The sequence below is a fragment of the Acyrthosiphon pisum genome, chromosome X (assembly GCF_005508785.2).
Source record: "Acyrthosiphon pisum isolate AL4f chromosome X, pea_aphid_22Mar2018_4r6ur, whole genome shotgun sequence".
Classification (NCBI taxonomy): domain Eukaryota; kingdom Metazoa; phylum Arthropoda; class Insecta; order Hemiptera; family Aphididae; genus Acyrthosiphon; species Acyrthosiphon pisum.
Genome location: NC_042493.1, coordinates 58331706 through 58354152, shown reverse-complemented (window position 1 = coordinate 58354152; position 22447 = coordinate 58331706). Strand labels below are relative to the sequence as shown.

Sequence of the window (22447 nt, the reverse complement as noted above, 5' to 3'; positions counted from 1 at the left end):
ACTTTTAGACCCCACTACAACGATAGATTTAATTTTCAGATCCACAGGCAGTACCAAAGTTATTAGTTATTACATAGGTAGTTAGGAACTAGAATACTAGATTAATGATTAGTTACTATACGTATATAGGTATACATAGGGCTGTTCGATTGTTTCGATTAATCGTATGGAGCATCGATCAATCGATTAAAACGATTATTTTTTAAAATGTATTCACCACCGATTAATCGCAATACCGATTAATCGCTTTATCGATTAATACAAAATAAAAATAAAAACAAACATTATGACAGCAATGACAGTGACAGAATGTTATTCATCATCAATATAATCATCAAATAAAATACCTGAATACCCTTTATACTTTTTAGTATTTTAAAAGTATATTAAATATTAATCTAACGATAAGTCATTGCATTTGAAAAATCTTAAATGAGTAAACCATAAACCTAGCAGGAAATATAATTCAGCAGTGCTCAAAACCGATAAACTTTTATCGATTGTTTTAATCGATTAATCGATATGTCTTTGACTATTTCAACAATCGAGCACTCTAGCACTTCTTGATAAAAATCTTCGATTAATCGAAATTTTCGATTATTTAGTACTTTTGACAATCGAACAGCCCTAGGTGTACATCGTATATATATAATATAAGTATATAACTAATAAGTATTAAGTAATACCTATTACCAATGATGTTCTTATGATTACAATAACGTTATACTAATATAGGTAATCGTAAACATCCCGTCTACGAGCCCCACCTCTTCCGCGATCGAACGATTTTGATTTGGCATTTTCCGCTGGACAATTTACTATTATTCTGACTTACGAGCTTATTGTAGTGTAGAAGTTCACACAACGCTGTCTCGCTGTATATACGTATATGAACGCGCGCGCCATACTACCTTGGCCCGATCAATACCATTTCGTATACAATACTATATTATATAAGTGTATATGATTATACGCATACTATGTATCCGTTTTATACTGGGTGACATTTTTTTAGCTACTTTGTCCATCAAAACAATATGATATTGCGTCTCTAAAAGTCTGAACATTTTCTTCTTTTGAAAAATACACTCATTTATTCCCTATAGGTACAAATATTTTACCAAAAAATCAATATTAGTAGTATAGAATAATAGAGTATAGAATTTGAGTACCTACCTATACAATTTATATATGGGAGTATTATTGATAAATATGACATATACTTATCAATATAGGTAATATAATATAATAATATATACAATATACATAACTACCTATAAACTTGTAAAACCTATGAGTACTTATGTAGAGTGCGGCACAATATTTCACTGAATATTATGATAATATAGTCTACTCTTGGCATCCAACATTATTTTTTCATCGAAACTTAAAATATTTTATTAAAATCATTTGATGCGTTTTGGAACATTTAGCAAAAGAAACCAAATACGAGGTTGCACTTTATCTGAAAACTTAATAGCCAAGGGGAAAATCAACCCGCATACAAATACAAATACATAACATAAAAATATATAAAATAAAATATTTATATGTTATTAGAAGGGGTGAATAAATTATAAAAAATTAGAGACATTTTATTTTTCAGACACGGTGAATTTAAGATAATAAGTGCCTACGGACTGGATCCCTTGGCGACGGTGCAAGCCAAAATGATGCGTATAAAATAATATACGCTTATATTATTTTTTTCCCTTACAAAAACCACGCTAGACGATTTTCACAATAATAATAAAAAAAATATATATATATATATATTGGTAGGGAAATAATATATAATTACAGCAGTTGGTGGCCGCGTAAAAATAGAGACGACCTTAATTTCCGACCTGCGATACGAGTATAATCGCAGCGGCGACTACGTGTAGCCGTGAAAATATTTTTTCGCAAAGCCGATTGCCAAAAAAAAAGTTTTCCTTTCCTCGCTCTCGCCCCGCTCCCCCCTCCGCAACACCCACGACGGCGCGATATTATTATCATCACTGGTTCAGCTGCCGCGCTGCCTAGCCCACTGCTGTCGCCGCCACCGCCCAACGAAATAATAGCCGAAAGCCCTCTCCCACGGGCCGCGCACTTTTGTTATCGTGTCGACGTTTTACGGTCCTCAGTGTAGGTCTCTCATTCGCATAATATCCGTCCAGTCGTATACATAAACACCGTGAGTATAGCATATTATAATAATATATTGTAGTATAAGATTGTAATAATAATAATAACATCAAATATTATGCTAAGTCCGCATGCGTGTAACGTATTGTAGTTAGGTCAAGTGTCGAAGGGGTTTTCAATACTGTCTCCTCGATACGCGCGCCATGTCGTAATCTTTGTTATCGGTATTACATAATATCATTAAATTATTATACACACGTACGCATGACACATATTTTTTCATAGCGTAATATAGGTAAAATCACGTCATCATTTGCTCGTGATAATTTGAAAACAATAACACAGATAGGTACCTACTTATATAGGCTATAACTAACAGTAATGGTAATTGTACAATTATAGTACTGAGTGCGACAATATAATATATATGTATTTATTATATATTAAGTGTGGTGGGGAATAACTTAACTCAAGTGACAAGTTACACTTTTTAAGTAATTTGATGGTAATTTAATTAAATTTTATAGAAAGTTACTTTTTTGTAAAATAAAATTTAAATACAAATACTAAATTAGGTACTCGCTGCTTTGTTTTTTTAAATAGGTACATAGTAAAAACCAATTGATGATGTCTGCACATTTATCATATAAGTACAACTTTCTGACAGTACCTACCTAACATTTTTGTAATAGCTATTTGACAAAAAAAATTATTTTTAATACGTAGTAATTTGGAAAATGCATTGTTTTTAATAAAACAATTAAAAAAAAAAAAATAATGCATGTAAGACAACTTTTGGTTCTTAAACAAAGATTATTAATTCATATTGTTAACTGTCATTACTTATTTTTTTTTAAATAAAAAGTAACTTTAATTGTAACGAAGTTACTTTTATAAACTTAAAAGTTATGTCTGCGTTTAAAATGTCCTTTAAATAAATAAAGAATAATTCAATTACAATTTTGAAAGATAATTTATTCGGAATGTAATTTAATTACCAACAAAAAAAGTAACTTTCCCAACATTATAATATAATTATAGGTATATATATTATTTTATATTAGTTCGTACCTATTATTCTCGTACACATAATAATGCATAATGTTATATTATTGTCTATGTCCACAGTCATCTATAATGTAGACTGTAGATTATACAAAATCTTTATGGATCCCACATCGTCACACACCTGCGATAATGATTATTTGTGTACTCGGTTTGCAAAATTATATATTCTCAGCACATTATAATAGGTATAATGATTGGATTGATTATTATAGAGTTCTTTAGTAAAATAAATAGGTACAACACAGGCACTAACTTATTTTCAAGCATGTACCTATAATGTACCTATATAGTTTGGAAATGTTCTCTCTGATCACTGTGCGTCTTATAATCCTTAAATAATTGAAAGACAAATTTTATATATGTGTCCAGCACAAATTGTAGACACTTTTTTTTCTCATAATATCCATTCTTGCAAGGAAGAGGGGAAGATAATTTTATTAGGATAGCAAACAGTCTTTATTGACAGCGCGTGACAACCGTGGAAGGGACTTGCAGATAACGTTGGCGTGCACCACTCAAATATAATAATATTTAAATATTTAATCAATTGAAGCACATGTGTGCACACTTTACAATAAACATTCAGAAAAAAAACATATTAATAAGTAAAATACTAAAATATATTAAAACTACAATGAGTACTGAGTAATATACGTATACCTATCTACCATATGCGAAAACATTAACAAATAAAATATAAATCTTTAATTATCTGAACATAAATATTGAATAGAGGTATACCTACCTACCTATAATAGTACTGATGTCTATTATGTTTAACAATGGTCCACAGGAACAAAATTAAAATTTGATTTTAAACTGGCACGTTTTTTTTTAATCCCAATGAATAATGTCAACTGTCAAGTCAAAAATCGATTTTATAATTGCGTGACCGTGCTAGCTGTAATATACGTCCGTGTTCTATAGTAGTAAAACAGTAGGTACTGTAGTAGTGTAGTACTACAGTATAATATAGTTGGTAGGTATGCTTCTCGTATAAATACATATCATTTGTTGTAGCTTAAATTTGCTAGTCTTGGTCCTTGGGGTAGGTACATATTTATTTGCTAAAAAGGTAACTAGGTATGGGTATAGTCATTTAATATTGATTAATACAATTATTATTTAATTATCTATCTCATATTCTCATTGTTATCAAAATTACCGTTTTATAGGTACTTACTACTTCTACCTTATCCAAAATTAAGTGTTGCATATACATAATAAAGAGCAAAATAAATTATTTTAAAACCACGCATAGTATTGGATCTCATTTATATTTACTCGCTTATGTCCGTCCTACATGACGTATCTACTTGGTAATTTTTCAGTTAATATCTATATTTTTCTACAAAATTATAGATCGATTTTAAATGTTTTTCTTGTTAAAGAACCATGGAATCAAATGAAAATGTGATACATCATCAAAATATTTTAATATAATAGGTTATATATTATAAGATGTTCTAAATAGGTACCTACCTGGTATAATGTTTTTCTAAAAATGATTAATTTCAATAATTTCGTCTACTACAGTGTTTACACAACAAACAATAATCATTAAGGAATAACGAGTTTACTGCTGCGTTTATTTTGTCATAATAATTCTCATTCATAAAACTATAAAGTTAGTTATCAACCTAACCTATGTTCATATTAATTATCTTCTGGTCTCCCGTTACTGGCACAACATCAAATTGTTTTGAGCTCTGTTTGTTTTTATTGATTTAATTCACATTTGTCCTTGACGTTTTAAAACACTTGTCGACGGATGCTTGCAATGTGTTAAATATTATGTACCTTAACGACCATAAATCGCAATCTGAATCATAATGTTACAAAGTACAAGGTTATACGTATTTATATTTTTCGGTGAATACGTCATTTAACATTTCAAGATAAAACCGTTTATTTGACATGACGAAGTCGAATTATCATTTTAAACAATAATTTAAATTAATGGCTAGATAGACAAGTATAATAATTAATATTATATAGTTTTGTTGCAGTATTATATTGTTTTAGTTTTTTTTCGAATGTTTTTTATTTATTTTAAATAAACGTAGAAATAGTATTATTGGTTACCTAAAATTTTAAAATTGTCAAATCTTTTTGATTTTATGTAAATGTATCTAATATAAGTTGTATAATATAATGGTACCCGTGAGTATTTATTAATGATTTATATTATTTTATCCATAAAAATCAGTACCTACCTATCTAACGTGCTAAAACGGATAGACTGTGGTAATGTTACTGAAAATACATTTAAAGTAAGTACCTGCCTAGGTATAGTTTATTTGCACATTCTGCATAAATTATTTTAACATTTGAATTTATTTCATTATATTTTATTAGTTTTTCAAATTCGACTTTCGTGTTTTTTTTTTTTTATTAAGTATGACCTCTTTTGGAACTTAGCCAAAATAAGTATTATGACCTTTTATTTTTAGACATACAAATTATATACGATATATGCTATTTTTCCAAAGAGCATTACAAAATATTTACGAAAATAATATAATACATTTTTACCCAAAAATTGTAATAATATTATTAATTAGTAAAAATAACATGCGTGTTAATGTGTTATTCATGTAGGTATTTTTGTTTATAAAAGTCATAATTAATATTAAATTACAGTATACAGTATACAGTATACGTTCCCGTGAAGAGATATTAAATGTGTCATATTTTGCATGTAAACGTACGCGTAGTATAATAATTACTAATAATATGACCTTCCGTATTATCCACTCGTTTTAAGCTAATAACCTTTATATGATGGACCTTATCGGACGACGTGTATAGTTTGTATATACAGGGGGATTCACCAAGCATGCTTACCCTCAATTATCCCTTTAATAATGGATTTAGTCAAATTATGATTTTTGGAATGTTTTAATATACTCAAAAGACATTTTTTTCAAAATTTTGAATTTGTACCTATTACTTAAGGAGTGTCCTGTGGCGATGCAAACTTCTGTTTTTTTAAATGAGACCATTCCCTCTTTACTGTAAATTATTTAGTGGATCATTTAAATAGATGTATTGATATTTGATGTACGTCTTAATCCGAAATTCAAATGAGCAGTTACTTTGTAATTAAAATGTTTGTGCTAAGGATAATAGTCCCTTAACAATTATATTACATAAATATAAAATAGATGTAGGAACTTGTATTTATCATACATTTATACTTGGGCCATTTTTACAAATTATTAATGCTTATAGATTAATATTAATGACTACAATTTTCAAATCACCATAGTCGCCATATATTATAAACCCATTACCATGGACCTTTAATCCTTAGAACCCAAAGTTAAATAACTCAAGAACTACTCGTACGAATTTTGATTCTGATACGTCAAATTTCTCAGATTAATTATCCACTGAATAATTTATAGTTGAAAAGAGGGGGAGAGGTTGTCATTTGAAAAGCAGAAGTTTGTATCACGTGTATTATGTGTTAGGGTACTCTTTAAGGAACACAAAAAAATTACAAGAATTTAAAAATATTTTTCAAAATTCCAAAAATCAGATTTGAAATAACTTTATTATTGAAGAAAAAAGGGATGAGCATGGTTATAAGACTATTATTACTGTTGTCTGTTATTGCTTAAATTCTTCAATTGAATGTTATGTAGTATTGTAGTATACTTAAACACACATTTTTTCATAGTTAAAAATGTATTTTTAACTTTATATTTTTTCAACAGTTGCAATCTATATAAACGAATATGTGTGAAATCACTCTACCAACCGTCTGGATACTTGGTAAGACGAAAGAACAAAATAGTTGAACTATATATGTCATTGATATGGGTATTAAATTAAATAGGTGGACCCGGTAGCGGCAAGGGTACCCTTTGTGACAAGATCGTTGCCAAATACGGGTTTACTCACATTTCGACTGGTGATTTGCTGAGGGATGAAGTGAACACAGGATCAGAACGTGGCCAAGAATTGGTGAAAATTATGAAAGAAGGAGCCCTAGTTCCCACGGTACGCTTTCTATAATAGACAGTTTGCGCAGTTTAACTGTGAACGTGTAAACCTACCTCAACAAATGTATATTCAGCAATGTCATAAATTTACGAATGTATGTTTCAGTCTGTTGTCATGGAGTTACTCAATGAGAAGATCAAAAGCAAAGTAGCAACATCCAAAGGTTTCCTGATCGATGGTTATCCACGTGAGAAGAAACAAGGAGAGGAATTCGAAACTGCGGTAAATTGTATTAAGTATTTAATATTTATAAATAGGTAGGTACTATAAATTATTCTCAAAGTAAAAAGGTGTCGATTAGTTTTTTTTAAACAATTAAACTAAATGAAAGTTTTGATAGATTAAAAATAGATTTGTTCTAATTTCCAAGTAAAAATTTTAATTTTGTAATACTTAGAAATGCTTTTACGTCTTACGGGTAAAACTTAATTTCCAAAAACTCATATAGATTTACACATCAACATTAATTTTGATTTGATTATCCTACCCATACAATTCCTAATATAGCATAGGTGATTTATGATATATTAATTGTTTTACTGAATTATAAATGCAAATTAGTTATAGGTACTATACTTGTCTATATATAGGTACGTAACTAATATTTATACCTAATTAAAATTATACCTATTTATATTTTATAATAGGGGCAATATACAGAAATATTTTCCTTATGTTCTTATTTGTCTCGGTCCCAAGTCATATAAATAAATTTTTTTTTTTAATTTTTTTAAATCGATGCTTACCTATATTATACTTTATAAATGTGAAAGTCAGTCTATCTGCTACGTATTCACGCCTAAGCCGCTGAATCTATTTTGATGAATTTTAGTATAGAAATATATTATGGGACCTCGAAGATAAACATAGGCTACTTTTTGTCTCGAAACTTGAAGGGGGTGAAATAGGGGATGGTGGAAAATGGAAATCTGATATTTTTTTCTTTATATAATTAATGGTTGACATTAGTTACAAATAATAATAATAATAATATAAATTAGTAGGAATTATTATTTTTTGTAAGTGACATTTCTAATTTATAAACGTTATCTCTCCGTCGCCGTGTCGTGGTGCACCTACTGTCTATTGTCGTCACGTATAGGATTTCGTAATTAAGTTTTATAAATAATAGTTTATTTAATTTTAAAGTAGGTAAATAAAGTATATACTTAGCAATTTTTTTTAATGGTTTTATTTATATTCTTATTAGGTAGGTAGGTAGGTAGGTAGGTAGGTAAAAAACGACAAACTTGGTATAACATTGAAAACTTAGAGTTAGAAATGCCTACCTGATAATAGGTACTGATCGCATAACAAAATTTCAATCCTTATCACCTCAACAAATCTCGTACTATTAGGCATGGACAATGCCGGGCGGGACTGATAGTATTTAATAATAATAAAATATATTATATACAGTACAAGGTGTAAAAGTAAATATTAATGATAAAGGTAAATTATTATTAAATACATTCAAATTTTTTTTTTTTTAATCAATAACCTACCATGTAATGAGAAGCTAGGTCCCTGTTTTACATAAGTGTTATCGTTCTTTATATTTCGTTATAAACGGTTTATGATGAATATCGGATGAATATTTTATACTTTTATAAATTATAAGACACGGTCGTGGGGTGTCACTACAACTGTAACAATGTAGCCCCCTAGCTACGCGCCTGACTATATTATATATAGTAATACTGTAAATTTTAATAGTATATTATACTATATAGGTAGGTACTACTGTACTAGGTAGGTACACTATATAAATATGATTTAAACGAGTAGGTATTAAACGGTAGGTATTTTCTTTATACATATGGGTAGGAGGTAGGTACAGACAGACGACAGTTATATAGGTATAGGTATGTAAAAAGAATGCCACAGTAAAGTTTACTAACTGTCTATTTTTAACAACACGCATGGGCATGGCACAAGAATAAAAAAACTACACTATTTTAAATTATCATTGGTAGTTTGTTCATTTTAAATAAGGCGTAATTATAATAAATCATATTAAATGAAAAAACTTAGTTTAATGAGATTTGGGGTAGCAATAACTTACAACATACCTACCTATTTTCTACACAAAATAATATATAATCTTTATATTTTTGTGCTTGAAAACAGGAAGTTTTAATAGGAACTTGTATAAGATTTTAGAATGTAGAATAAAAAATATATTTTTAATGATTTTGAAAACGATTTTTCATAATTTCACTTAAACATTTCATATAAAGTATTAACATTTTTATTTTTTAATACAAACTTTTAAATTATATAGGTTTTATTGAGATTAATTACAAAAAAAATACTATTTTAAGTGTTTTGTTTCTTATAGATAAAACCGGTAGACATGGTATTGTACTTGGAATCCAAAGACGAGACGATGGTGGAGAGATTGCTCAAACGAGCTGAAACCAGTGGTCGGTCAGACGACAATATGGAAACAATTAAAAAACGGTTGCAGACGTTCCACGACAATAACGATCCTATTATAGAAGCGTACAAGTCTAAAGTAGTTATAATATCGGCCGAACAGAGTGCAGAGGCTGTTTTTGCGGAAGCAGAGAAAAAACTTGATACATTGGTTGCATAATTTAAAAAATAAAAATCTGCATCAGTTTTGATGATAATAAAAATCGACAAAGTTATGGTAAAAATTAAAAGCTCAAAGTTCCATTTGAAAAAAATGAGATTATTTTTTTCATGCATGTATCTATGTTCACACAAGCTATAAATATAGATTTAGGTTCGGATTAATAAAACATGATAAAATATCAGTTGTAACTTGGTTTACCAATAGGTACTAGTAATTTTATTATTGTATTCATTGTATTGTTATAGATTATAATATTTTAAAGTACCTAATACAAAAAAAATAGAAAATATAATATTTATGTGCTTTATAAATTATTGGTGTCATTGCCTTATATAAAAAGCATTATTTTTTTTAACAACACTACAATTATTTTAATACAATTCGAATCATCTATTTATTAAGAAGTTATAGTACCCTTCTTTACACATATACTAGTATAAAGAATAAAGATGATTATGTTGATAATATAATATTATAATGTCATATTTAAACATAATTATTATTGTTGTTAATTAGGTGTAATAAAGTTGTTATTACAATATTTTAAATGTTATTGCTTTTTAAGAACAAAATTAAATATTTATGTTTTAATACAGTAGTGTAATGTTTTTTGTTTTATTGTTAGATAACTACCTATAGTAATTTATTCATTAATTTGAATAAACAGTGTTTAGAATATATATGAAAAAATTCATTAAAAATTTAGAATCAGATAGGTAATTGAATAGATAATACTTATTACATTTTCTAATATTATACATATTTTAGAGATAATATACCAACAATTAACAAAGTAATTGGGTGTACAGTGTACACAGTGAAGTGTTACATTTTTATGAGTCTCTTTTGTAAAACTTTTCGGTGATTTTATTTAAAAATATGTGAAAACAACAAACTCTATAGTAAATAGAACTATATTTAACGAATACAATGAATTAAGTTCAAGTTATATGAGTAAACATTATACTGTTCTGAAGTTCTGATGTAATGAAATCTTTGTAAAAGACTGGAGAATATTTGTATGGAAAATAGTTTTATAACCAACTACCTACCTACTTACTATTTCATGTGAATACTTTCTGGCAAGAAGAGTTACAAGTAATCCTACAATGTGTCACAAAACCTATCTATTATAACTGGTAACCAAAGAATTTATCTGGGTAGCATCAAAGTAAATTTTCCTTTATTTATTTTTTCAGATATAAATGGTAATGGTTGAACCCAATATTTCTTTTCCCGTTGATTGAATGTGCCGAATAATAAGTGCAAAAACCACTGTGTAAGTTATTAAAAAATCCACAATTTTAGACATCAAAGAAACAACTTTAACATGTACACTCAATAAGTAAAACAGTAGGTAAGTAGGTTGAATCAAACAACGAAACTAAATATATTAACAAGGGGTCTAAATGTCTAATGGAACATCTAGAAAAATAGAAACAATAATCAATAAATTGAGAATCACCTACACCCGCTTAACACACTTTTACCTAATGGGAAACAAAGACCCAGCAACTTGCATTTCGTGTGTGACAATGACAGTAAGAAACATTTTTCCGGAATGCAGATACTAAGTAAAACCAATCCAAACTTATATGAATCTATAGGAACAGACATATTAAGTGACCTTATCTCCTTCCTTAAAAAAAACTGGGCTGGACAAGCAAATTTAGATATAATATTTTTCCTATGCACATAAATATAAATTATAAATATATTAAAAAAAATTAAAATACCGGCCCTTGAAGCCAGAGTTCAACCATAATGTGATTAAATGTATACGACATGTATGTTTCTATGATTCATATAACAAACCTTATACAAAAATTTGTAAAAACTAATTGTTTTAGCTGCTGAAAAGAAGGGGGGGGGATACGGTGTCAAAATACAATATGTGTATACTGAATATATCTATTAAAATCTTCGTATCCCCCATGAAAAAATCCTAGATACGCAACTGCTGCTAAAGTTTGAAATCAATAAAAAAAATATATATATAGGTATATACATAGGCATGCTATTTATTTTTACTATTGTCTATGACTAAAATAGCGCCTGGGTTTGAAACGTTGTCACCCCATCAGTGGCGTTTGAACAAAATTGTCAAAAAGTTACCTACCTATCGAAGAAATTAAATTATTTCAGTAAGTGCACTTTTCTACAGTGAGTCGAAATCGTTCATACATGGTAGGCGGGCTAAGTTTGCCATTTCTGACTGAGTTTTGAGTAGGAAATACTTTGAATGATAGTGAAAAATATCAGATTCTACGATATTACAATTTCATAAGGACCTAAATGGTTCTTACACTACGGTAGTACGGTACTATAATTAGTAATTATCCACGAGCGGTATTTTAGTTGAAGGGACACCGTACACCTAGAGGGAAGTGATCAGTGTTGTTTGATTTAAGCTTGTCGTTCATTATAATTATGACGTACACGGCCGTACGGGTAAACCACTAACTGGTCAACTGCGGATTTCATTTAATATTTTAATAGCAAAATAATATGCAATAATATTATTTTCTCAATTTTTATTTTTACGCCTTATTTTAACGAATGCACGATTCTGCCAGTCGTCGACCCGGCTCCGACGTCGGTTATCATTTATCAGCGCTGCAGCTGTTATCGTTCACAATATCATATTATTATCACGTTTTGGCCCACCAACAACAACAACAACAACAGCAGTGACGACGACAAAGACGATAAAAGAACACATTTTAATCTTTTTACCGCGCTCATTGGTATTACCATGACTAATTTGTCATAGAACAACACTACGGACAGACGTAAACAAACGAACAAAATATAACAATGCAAAGCGCGCGAACACCGTTTACAGCCGTCCACACTGATTTCAGGTTTGAACACTGTAAACACTCAGTCACTGTTCCGGTGGTCGATTTATGCTCATTTTCTATACATTTCTGTTGAGCCGCATGCGCACAACCGAGATGTCCAACTGATCTGCGTCTGTTATAGTTTATACTAATACGCTATACCGGTGTAGTACTCATACTGGCGTACTGTCGTAGTCGTATTCGATGTAGCCGGCACAAGCTCAACCCTCAGCCACTATTCAGACGTGTGTGTGTGTGTGTGTACTGCTTATGCGCCTGTAGTCTCTACGTTTGTTCGATCGTCAACGTCGCTGCTGTTTGTCTTGGTCGTCGCCGCTTGGGCGTATTGGCATAATATCGACTCGTAATTGGACGTCTGTACACCATTGTCACCAATTTCAAGTCCGCGCCGGTCGTTGTTGTCGAAGTCAACCTGTGCATACAGTAAAAGGTAAGAGCCGCCATTCAGACACTACCTAGGTGTGTACGGTGAGTGTGCGTCTGTGCGACCGTGGCTGCTCGTTCCAGTCGTAGCTGTTAAGCGGCCATATTGGTACGTGTTTTGACGTTTGTGCACTGTTTTCAGCCGTTGTTAACAGTTTCCAGTCCGCGTCGCTCGTCGAATTCAACGTAGTGCCCACGTTAAAGACATTTCAATCGTCCTGCGATTCGACAAACGGCGAGTACTCACGTTTTGCCGCGAAAGAAGGATCGCCGCAAAACTATATTGTTGGAAACGTTGCATTGCTGATCGATCGTTAGACCATTCGTCGTGTGGACTGTACTGCTAATCTGAGCCTCGAACGTAAGTACTTAGTATAATGATGGTACGCTCGGGCACGAATTTTTTTTTTTTTGGGGGGTGGGGAGGCACTGCTTGTCCTGGTCGCATCTGATGGGTGGCCATATTGGCACGTGATTTGACGTTTGTGCAGCATTTCAGACATTGTTGCCAGTTTCAAGTCTTCTAGTCTGCGTTAGTCATTTCGAAATCAACGGAGTGTCCACATAAAAGAGAAGGATCCAAGCTAACAATATTGTTGAAAACGTAGCGTTGCAATTCTATCATTTAATTATCCGTTGTGTGGCCTGTGCTAAATTTCGAATGTAAGTATTCAGATACCTACTGCAACACTCGTGGATGAAGTTTGGGGGTTTGGTGGCTGAAAGGTAGGCGCCCCTGGAACCACCACGGTTTTGTCATTATTTAGCGATAAATATAGAAACATATTTTATTTATTAATATAGTTGTTTTACACGTCATATATTACCTATCTACCTACTACAAAATGTATAATATAATATGGTAATTTATTTGACTATATAGGTACCTATTTAAAATTAAATTTTCATCTAAAAAAAAATAGGTATTATTGTACTAAAAGGATGTCGTACCTGCATATGTATTGTCTTCGTTTTATTAACACGTAACATACCTTAATGTACGTTCAGCAGTTCCAATAATTTATATGACAAGATTTCTTCATTATTTCATTTATGATTATTATTACCTACTAGGTATATTATTATGCATAATATTGACAGTATTTGTTGAGATGGTGTACCGGTTACACTGTAACCCATATAATTGAAAAAAATTTGGTCATAAAACCCCTTTATGTATTTAGTTTTTCCACAAGTTTAACAAATCTGATCATAAATTATTTTTATATTAAGCGGGAACTTCTGCGATAACAGAATAATGTTTAACAGCTGTAATACGACCAATTGACGTTTAGATAATATTTATAAGTTATAACAATAACATTTATTATAATTGTATTGAAATCAACACATTTAAAGTAGAAATACTGTAATTTCGAAATTGTCTTACAAATTATATTTGTGTAGGGAATATCCTTTTTACATACTCATATTTTAATTTTATTTTATTAAAAGGGCGTATAATCCATTTAGTATAATTGTTATCAGTCCATCATATTTTTTTCTTATCTATTAAACACCTTTATTACAAATTATTCTACTAATTTTTCTGAAAATGTTGATACCTAAAAGTTGGTTTTCATTTTTTGAGGGTTTCGCCTTTTTAACAAAATACTGTCGATATTATTATAACAATTATTGTTAATGGGATAATTATAGAAGCTCAGTACCAATATAAGACATCTTAAAATATTATTTTCATATCAATTAATTTTTTTTTTAATTTAGCATTTTACTATGGTATATAGGTACATATTTTAGACTTTTAGAGTGATGATTAGGGAACAGATTTATATGCATAAAATATTCATATTTTACACTATTGTACCGGATGATCAAGAGTTGTCTTATCTTTGATGATTAGTTGTAATTTTATCGTTATAAATATAGTATATGATAGACAATAGTCTATATTATTATTCATAAGTAATTTGATAAATGATAAATTGATGAGACTGTGAACGCAATAATATAAGATGACCAAAATATACACTATAGATAAAAATATGCACTGTAAAATTACAAATATGTATTAAACCAGGATAAAACGTTGAAATATACAAAATACAAATAGTTATTTTAATAAGAATGATCTATTTCGGGGAAAATTCTCATCAAATTTTAAATAGTTTATTTCAATACATAAATCTGTTCCCAAGTGATGATATTAAAACCTTTTCTATTTATTATTAATATAATAATTGATCAAAAAAAAAAAAAAATATTTATTTTATATAATTATTTATTTGTTTTAGTTAGTAATAATGATGAATATGGAAGTGGAAAATACTGATGACCAGCTTGTAACAATTCATTTTGATAATGATGTCAACGACACATTTAATAAATTGTTTTTAACGGAACATAGTGCATATTTTGAAGCTATGTTTAATGGAAACTTTTTAGAATCTCAATCAGAAAAAATACATATACAGGTATCTATAAAGTTATCAATAATCATCATTTATTTTTCTTTGTTATTTAGTGCTTATGAAGAAGGGTGGTGGTAGGTATGCTCAGTATTCTGTGACTTAACAATTAACTACCCAAATACATTTTATAATTGCCTTTTAAATTATTGACTTTACAAATATATTTTTTTCTATAGTTACTTACTTTTTTGAAAGGTATATTATTTATTGTATAATAATATATTGTCGATGGGCATATTATACGTCATATCTCAAGAAAATCGATTTTGCGATTTATACATAAAAAAAAGCGGGAAAAAATAACACATGATTTGATAATAATATTAATAATTACAATAAAAATCTTCAAGGAGATTAAAGATTTAATTGTAATTTTGCGGTAACTTGATTATAAGTTATCAGTATTCACGATTTTGTCTCTCTTGAACATTTTACATTTTTAAGATACAACGTATTACTCGCCCATCGACGATATTTGTACGTCTTGCAGGACCTCTGAAAATATACTACAGTAGAACTTCGATTAACCGTCACTGTCGGGACCGGGGCTATGACGGTTAATCGAATAGACGGTTAACGGAAATTTTGCAAAAAAAACGTGTAAATACATATACATAGGTACACACATTTATTATATTTTATATTTATATTATATATTTATCATATTTTACGTGTGTACTTTAAAAAAAAAAAAATACTTACATTGTAACAAATTATAAACATACATACCACACATTATAAAAAAAAATCTGTCATTTTAGTTTGTTTTTTTGATTCTCTAGCTTTTTTAGCAGCAATATTACGTATTTGACGTAGAAGTAAGACTTGCGTAGCATTTGATTCTTCTTGTACTTCAAACCAATCAATACACTTTGATGACATCGCTTCTGCTTCTGAATGGCTAGTTAGTTGTTTTAAGTCAACACCTGAATCTTCGACATCCTCATCAATTTCTTCTTCTTCAACGCAGTGACATTCAAAATAATTTGTTTATCATTCAAAATTTCACTAATACACACGGTACACACTTACACGTAGGCTGTTCGTCGGTCACTGATTAAATTGTACATAATACAATACATACACACATAAGTTTATAGTTCGTTTATCACGTTTATCGCTTATATTGGATATGTACATATTACAAACTATTTTTATACACTTGATAGTTACTGTGTTGGGCACGAGTTTATCGTGATCGTCTAATCGCCTAATTATTTTTTTTTTTGGCGGTGACCGATGACGGATAACAGAGAGTGACGGTTAATCGAAGTTCTACTGTAATGACATAATATTGTAAGTGTAACAGTGATTAAATCATATACCCAACATTATAGTTATTGATTTCAATCAGTGGAAAATAAAATAAAAAGCAGGTAATTTGTAATTACTCTATTATACTTTGTCATTGAGTAGGTCACTATAATGGATATGTTTAACTTGAATTTCAAAAATGATTCTGAGCGGAGACTATGTCAGCCTATATTACAATGTATATTTTATCATATATTTTTAATGCTATATTAGTAATACCATATTACCATTGATTATAAATAATTAACTAAGGTTACCAAACAATTATTTTAATAATAATTTTAAAATGTAAAAAAAATATTCATATTTTTTATATTTTTCCTCATTATTTTAAAAAAGTACTGAAAATTTTCAACATTGACCTCCCAAATGTACCAATTAGATTCAATTAGAAAGATCCTTCCAAGTTGATGATCAGAGCATTTTTTCTGCCATAAAAAGTGTACAAAATGTACAAATCAATACATTATACAAAAATACAATTTGTATCAATGTATACCGCTCTGTTTAAAATTTAAAAGTAATATTAATTAGGTTTACGAACAAAATTAATTTATACTTTCTATTAACATTTTTATTATACCTATTACAGTATAATTTATATTGTATACAACCATATAGGTACTAACTACTAATGCATATAATTTATTTCATTAAATCTGAACATTATTTATCCTTGATAACTACCTATTATTATATTATGCTGTTTGGTTCGATCATGAACTTATTATTTTACTATTGGGTCAATAGTTGTAATTAAAAACTGTTTGGTATTTAAAATAAATTTATTATAGTCAGGCTCATGAAAAGTGAGCGCTAACTACAGCATTCCCAGTGATATTTATAAATTAGTGAGTATCAAAGTAAATTGGCACACTTTTTAAAATTGTTGAATGTTTGTAATTTATTTATTCGTTTTGCGCGCTACAGCTGCAAAAATAAATGGAGGTTTAGTGAATATTGTTAACTATACAAAATATTAATTGGTTGTGGTATCAAACAATTCGTACAATACCGGAAACTTTTGGTGCCGACTATATTTCAGCTCCACCTACTGGCCACCAGCGCTAATTTTTTATGAGCTCGACTATAGTAATATCTTTAAATATTCAGTAAATTTATTAATTATAAAATCTATTTTGTAATTTCAGGAAATAAGCTATAAAGGTTTTGTGAGTGTCATTAACAGTTTGAAACATAAAAAAGTAATTTATAGTGATTTAAATGATTTACTTACTATACTGGAAGTATCACAGTTTCTTCAATTTCCTTTCATTGTTGCTGAATCTATTAAAATTATCAGAGCGAAATATTTGTTTTCAATGTATGCGGTTAATGTGTTTTCAACAGTTTCTAAGCTTGGAATTAAGAATCTACTAGAGAAATCCCAAGCTTATGTTTTGTATCACTTTAAAAACATATTGGATCAAAATAAAGCTGGTTTCTTACAATTAAGGAAAGTAGATTTACAAACATTGTTGAGTAACAATAGTTTAAATGTTGTTAATGAACAATATGTGTTTGATTTGATTGTTAATTGGTGTTTAGTAAATAATAATTACAATATGGAGTATGAGATGATTGTTAGTTGTGTGCGTTTTAAATCTATGAATGAAGAACAATTGAAATATTGTATTTCAAAAACTAATAATTTGAATTTACAAAATATCATGATTCCGTATATGGATTGTACAAGAGAGCCTGTACAAGACCCTATGACTATGGGGTTGTTTATTAGACCGATAAGAAATATTCCTTTTGGTTTGTGTGCTGTTAAAAATGAATTGGATGGTTATGCGTTTGTGTATCGCTGGGATTGGGCTTCTATGCAGTTTACAAAGTTTATTAGATTGGATCCATTGCCTCTTGATGCAACTGGATATCATGTGATTGTTAAAGGTAACAAAAATAATTTATACTGATTATACTCAGTGTACATGGTATTTGTTTAATTTTTATAGACATAGAAGTTTATGTGATGGCTGGAGAAATTGCATATGGAAGAGGATCATGGAATAAGGAAGGATGGAAGTATAATTTACTTACAGAACAATGGAAGAGATTGAAAGAGTAATTATAAGTTTTAAAAATAGCTGACATAAATAATGTTAAATTTCATTTTTTTTTTAGTTTTACTACATCCAGTAGGCGTCATGGAGTTGGACATTTTGTAGGTGATTTTTTGTACTTAATGGGAGGTCTTACAAAGCACCGATTGCCAAATCGAAATATTGAACTCTTTCAAATAGATAGAAGTAAGCTATAAACTAATTTAATGTGGTGGTAAATTTAATTTTTATAACTTATTTGTTTTAGTTAATGATACACTTGTTCAAATTCATATGACTTCTTGCCAATATTTTCAAAAAAGAGTGGATAGACAATTTTATGTTTGTTTGGAGTATAAAGGCCACTTAGCGATAATAACTAAAGACAATGAACCATCATGGTTTGAACTAAGTCCTATTGGAAATGATCAAAATGTTTATAAGTGGAGAAGACGCATAATAAATTTAAGTGAAGTAGTTATTTGTGCAACTTGTTATAACGACACTGTTTATATGCTTAGTAAGTTTTACGTTTTCGTTGAAAACCATATAACATAATATGTTATATTAATATTATTAATTTAAAATATACGGTATTCTTGCAGCTTATGACAAAAGGTGTACTATTAACTTATATAGCTACTGTCCAATGTACGAGTTAATCAAGAAGTTAAAATCTTTTAATATATCATATGATGGTGCTACTACAATGTGTGCGTTTAATGTCGATAAAGCCATGGTGTTTAAGAATGATACCTTAGAATATTATTCTGTGGATAACAACTTCTTCATAGAATATAAAATTCAATTGGATTCTTTTCACTCCAACTACTTATTCAGTGTTCCTATTTATCTAGAAAAAACATTATAATTTATTTTTAGTTATGTACCTAGTATTATAAGTACCTATTTATAATATTTAATATTTCTTTAGTATTGTAAATTTAACAGTATTTAACATGATCTATTTTCTGTTTTAATTATGGTACAAATTAAATTTTACTTTCCATTTAGGGGATTCAACACCAATCCCATCATTAAGGTGTGTGATTGCGTGTAAAAGAAATAACAGAGAGACTTACATTAATTAACGCATTACACAAAAATTATTATTAATAATTGTTTTGTTTTTTTTTTTTGGTCAAAAGTATCAACTAACCTATTAATCCATTAACATTTCTGAAATCATATTTGAAAGTGCTATGAAATTTACTTCGAAACAACGTCTTTTTTATATTAATTTTTTCACTTCATATTATCATTTAAAATTTTAGAAATGAAAATCCTAAGGGTTTAATTAATTTCTAAAAAGTAGAAAAGTTGTTATCAGTGAACTTCATGACAAATTAAATGTGTTTTCCTGTCATTTATTTGGTGACTTGGATAATCTGTACAGTAATCAGTAGTGTCTAGGATTATTTTTAAGGGGGGTGTCACCAAAATATACATAACATACATTAATTGACCGCCACTGCTTTTTATATAACCGGTAGCCAATTTTTATGTCATAGTAGTTGTATTTGATAGTGGAGGAATGCTCACAAATACCAGTTTTTTTGTTTCTAATGCATTGTTACAATATAAAATAATTATTTCACATTTTTGTTGGTTTCACTATTTACTTATTATTAGTTTAAGTGTTTACTCATAAATCGTTATTATAATATTTTTGTTCCAAACTTCTAGAGATTGAATATCCTAAAGTATAGTTTTTATATTTTATTACTTAGTTATTTAATTTTAATATTATAACATTGTACAAAAATGTATTTTATATTATACATTTTTTAATATTATTTAATTAAAAAGATTAAATGCCCTTCACTTAAATTTTTCTATTTCTGAATAGAAATTATTATTTTTATTCTATCACACTAACAATTAATTTGTATATTAAAATTGAATAAATTTTATAAAGTAAATGTACCTATCAGAAAATAAATTTATCCCAGACATAAAAATTGTTATTTTTAATTTACGATTTGTTGTATATTAATGTTTTGTGCTATTTATAATACATTATTGATTTAATAACTAATGTATTAACTAGCTCGACAATGTAAGAAAAAAATTATATTATGTTATAAAAGGAATAAAAGGCTAATTTTTTATTATATAAAAATCACAATTTATCTCGGTTTGCCATTTGCCCATTCCATTTTATCAATGATTCCATTTAAATAATGAGTATAAAATCATCTAGATTATATTTATTTAGTAACTATGTTGTGTTCAGTACACATAATTTTGTTTCTTTCAGTTTAAGATTTATTATAATAATAATTTAACTTAATGATTCCATAACTTTTATTTATGCTAAAATATACTCAACATATAATGTTGAAATTATGAATATTGGCATTTGAACAACATTTATTTCATGTAAACTTAAATTAAGTATAAATCTACATATTAAAATGTTTATAAAAGTCAGCCTCCAGGTTAATACCAGTGTACTCTGGTAAAAATGTTTGAACTACTTACTCTAAATTACATGTATATTTTCATATTATTAAAAAAATGAAATGCTCTACACATAAAATTTTCTTTAACTGTCTAGAAATTATTGTTTTTATTATATTATAATATTATCTTAATTTGTATATTAAAATTGAACACATTTTATAAAGTAAATGTATAAGAAAATAAATTTATCCCAGACATAAAAATTGTTATATTTCATTTATGGTTTGTTTTATATTAATGTTATATGCTTAGATTATAATATGATATTGATTTAATAACTAGTTGATTAGTTAACTTTGCAATGTAGAAAATAATTTACTGTACTCAAATTACATTACTAATAAAAAGAATAGAAGGCTTATTTTTTACTATATTAAAATCTTAATTTATCTCGGTTTGTCATTCCATATTTTTATCTATAATGCCATATGTATAAAAGGTATAAAATCAATTAGATTGACAAGCATTTATTTAGCAACTTTAATAATATATTGTATTGTATACATGATTTTTTTTTTGAGTTTAAGATTCATCATAGTAAATATAATTTAACATAATCCTTATAAACAAACTTTTGTTTGTGCTTAGATATTATATCTAAAAATATTTCTTGGATTTCATCCTATATATCAAACAGGAAACAAATTATAAAGTATAAAAATTACAAATCTAATCCTTTCGTTGTAACATCCGGTGTACCTCAGGGCTCTCATTTAGCTCCTATATTATTTCTATTATTTATAAATGATTTGAATTTTTTACATTCAAGAAAACTTCTTTTTGCAGATGACTTGAAAGTATTTCGTCAAATAAATTCTCATAACGATGCAATTTTATTACAAAATGATTTGAATGTATTGTTGGATTGGTGTACTATTAATAAACTGCCGTTAAATATTGATAAATGTAAAATTATATAATTTACTAGATCTCGAGATCCACTTACAACATCTTATAATATTAATCAGTCTCCTTTGTCACGTGTTCATGATATTAGTGATTTAGGTGTGATATTTGATTCTGCTCTCATATATAATAAACACTTACTACATACGGTTAGGAAAGCCTCAATAATTTTAGGGTTTATTACAA

At 28.5% G+C, this 22447-nt stretch overlaps 2 protein-coding genes across 5 annotated transcripts; both read left to right on the top strand.

Moving 5' to 3' along the window:
- The first annotated feature begins 2014 nt into the window (after positions 1-2014).
- LOC100161348 (adenylate kinase isoenzyme 1) lies at positions 2015-10605 on the top strand. Of its 2 annotated transcripts, NM_001293389.1 has the most exon segments (6): positions 2100-2176; positions 6918-6975; positions 7040-7203; positions 7312-7428; positions 9548-9665; positions 9668-10403. In NM_001293389.1, coding segments are annotated over 5 exon segments (462 nt in total). In that variant the 5' UTR covers positions 2100-2176; positions 6918-6938; the 3' UTR covers positions 9694-10403.
- A 1892-nt stretch (positions 10606-12497) lies between these two features.
- LOC100574822 lies at positions 12498-20982 on the top strand. Of its 3 annotated transcripts, none has more exons than XM_008186341.3 (9): positions 12498-13102; positions 13238-13456; positions 13595-13758; positions 15351-15530; positions 17993-18740; positions 18803-18911; positions 18972-19096; positions 19158-19409; positions 19495-20982. In XM_008186341.3, the coding sequence occupies exons 4-9, from the start codon at positions 15360-15362 to the stop codon at positions 19758-19760; spliced, it is 1671 nt and encodes a 556-aa protein (XP_008184563.1). In that variant the 5' UTR covers positions 12498-13102; positions 13238-13456; positions 13595-13758; positions 15351-15359; the 3' UTR covers positions 19761-20982. The 3 variants fall into 3 exon arrangements, with proteins under 3 accessions (XP_008184563.1, XP_003245535.1, XP_003245536.1); XM_003245487.4 differs by having other exon boundaries at positions 13587-13758; XM_003245488.4 differs by lacking the exon at positions 13595-13758.
- The last annotated feature ends 1465 nt before the right edge of the window (positions 20983-22447 follow it).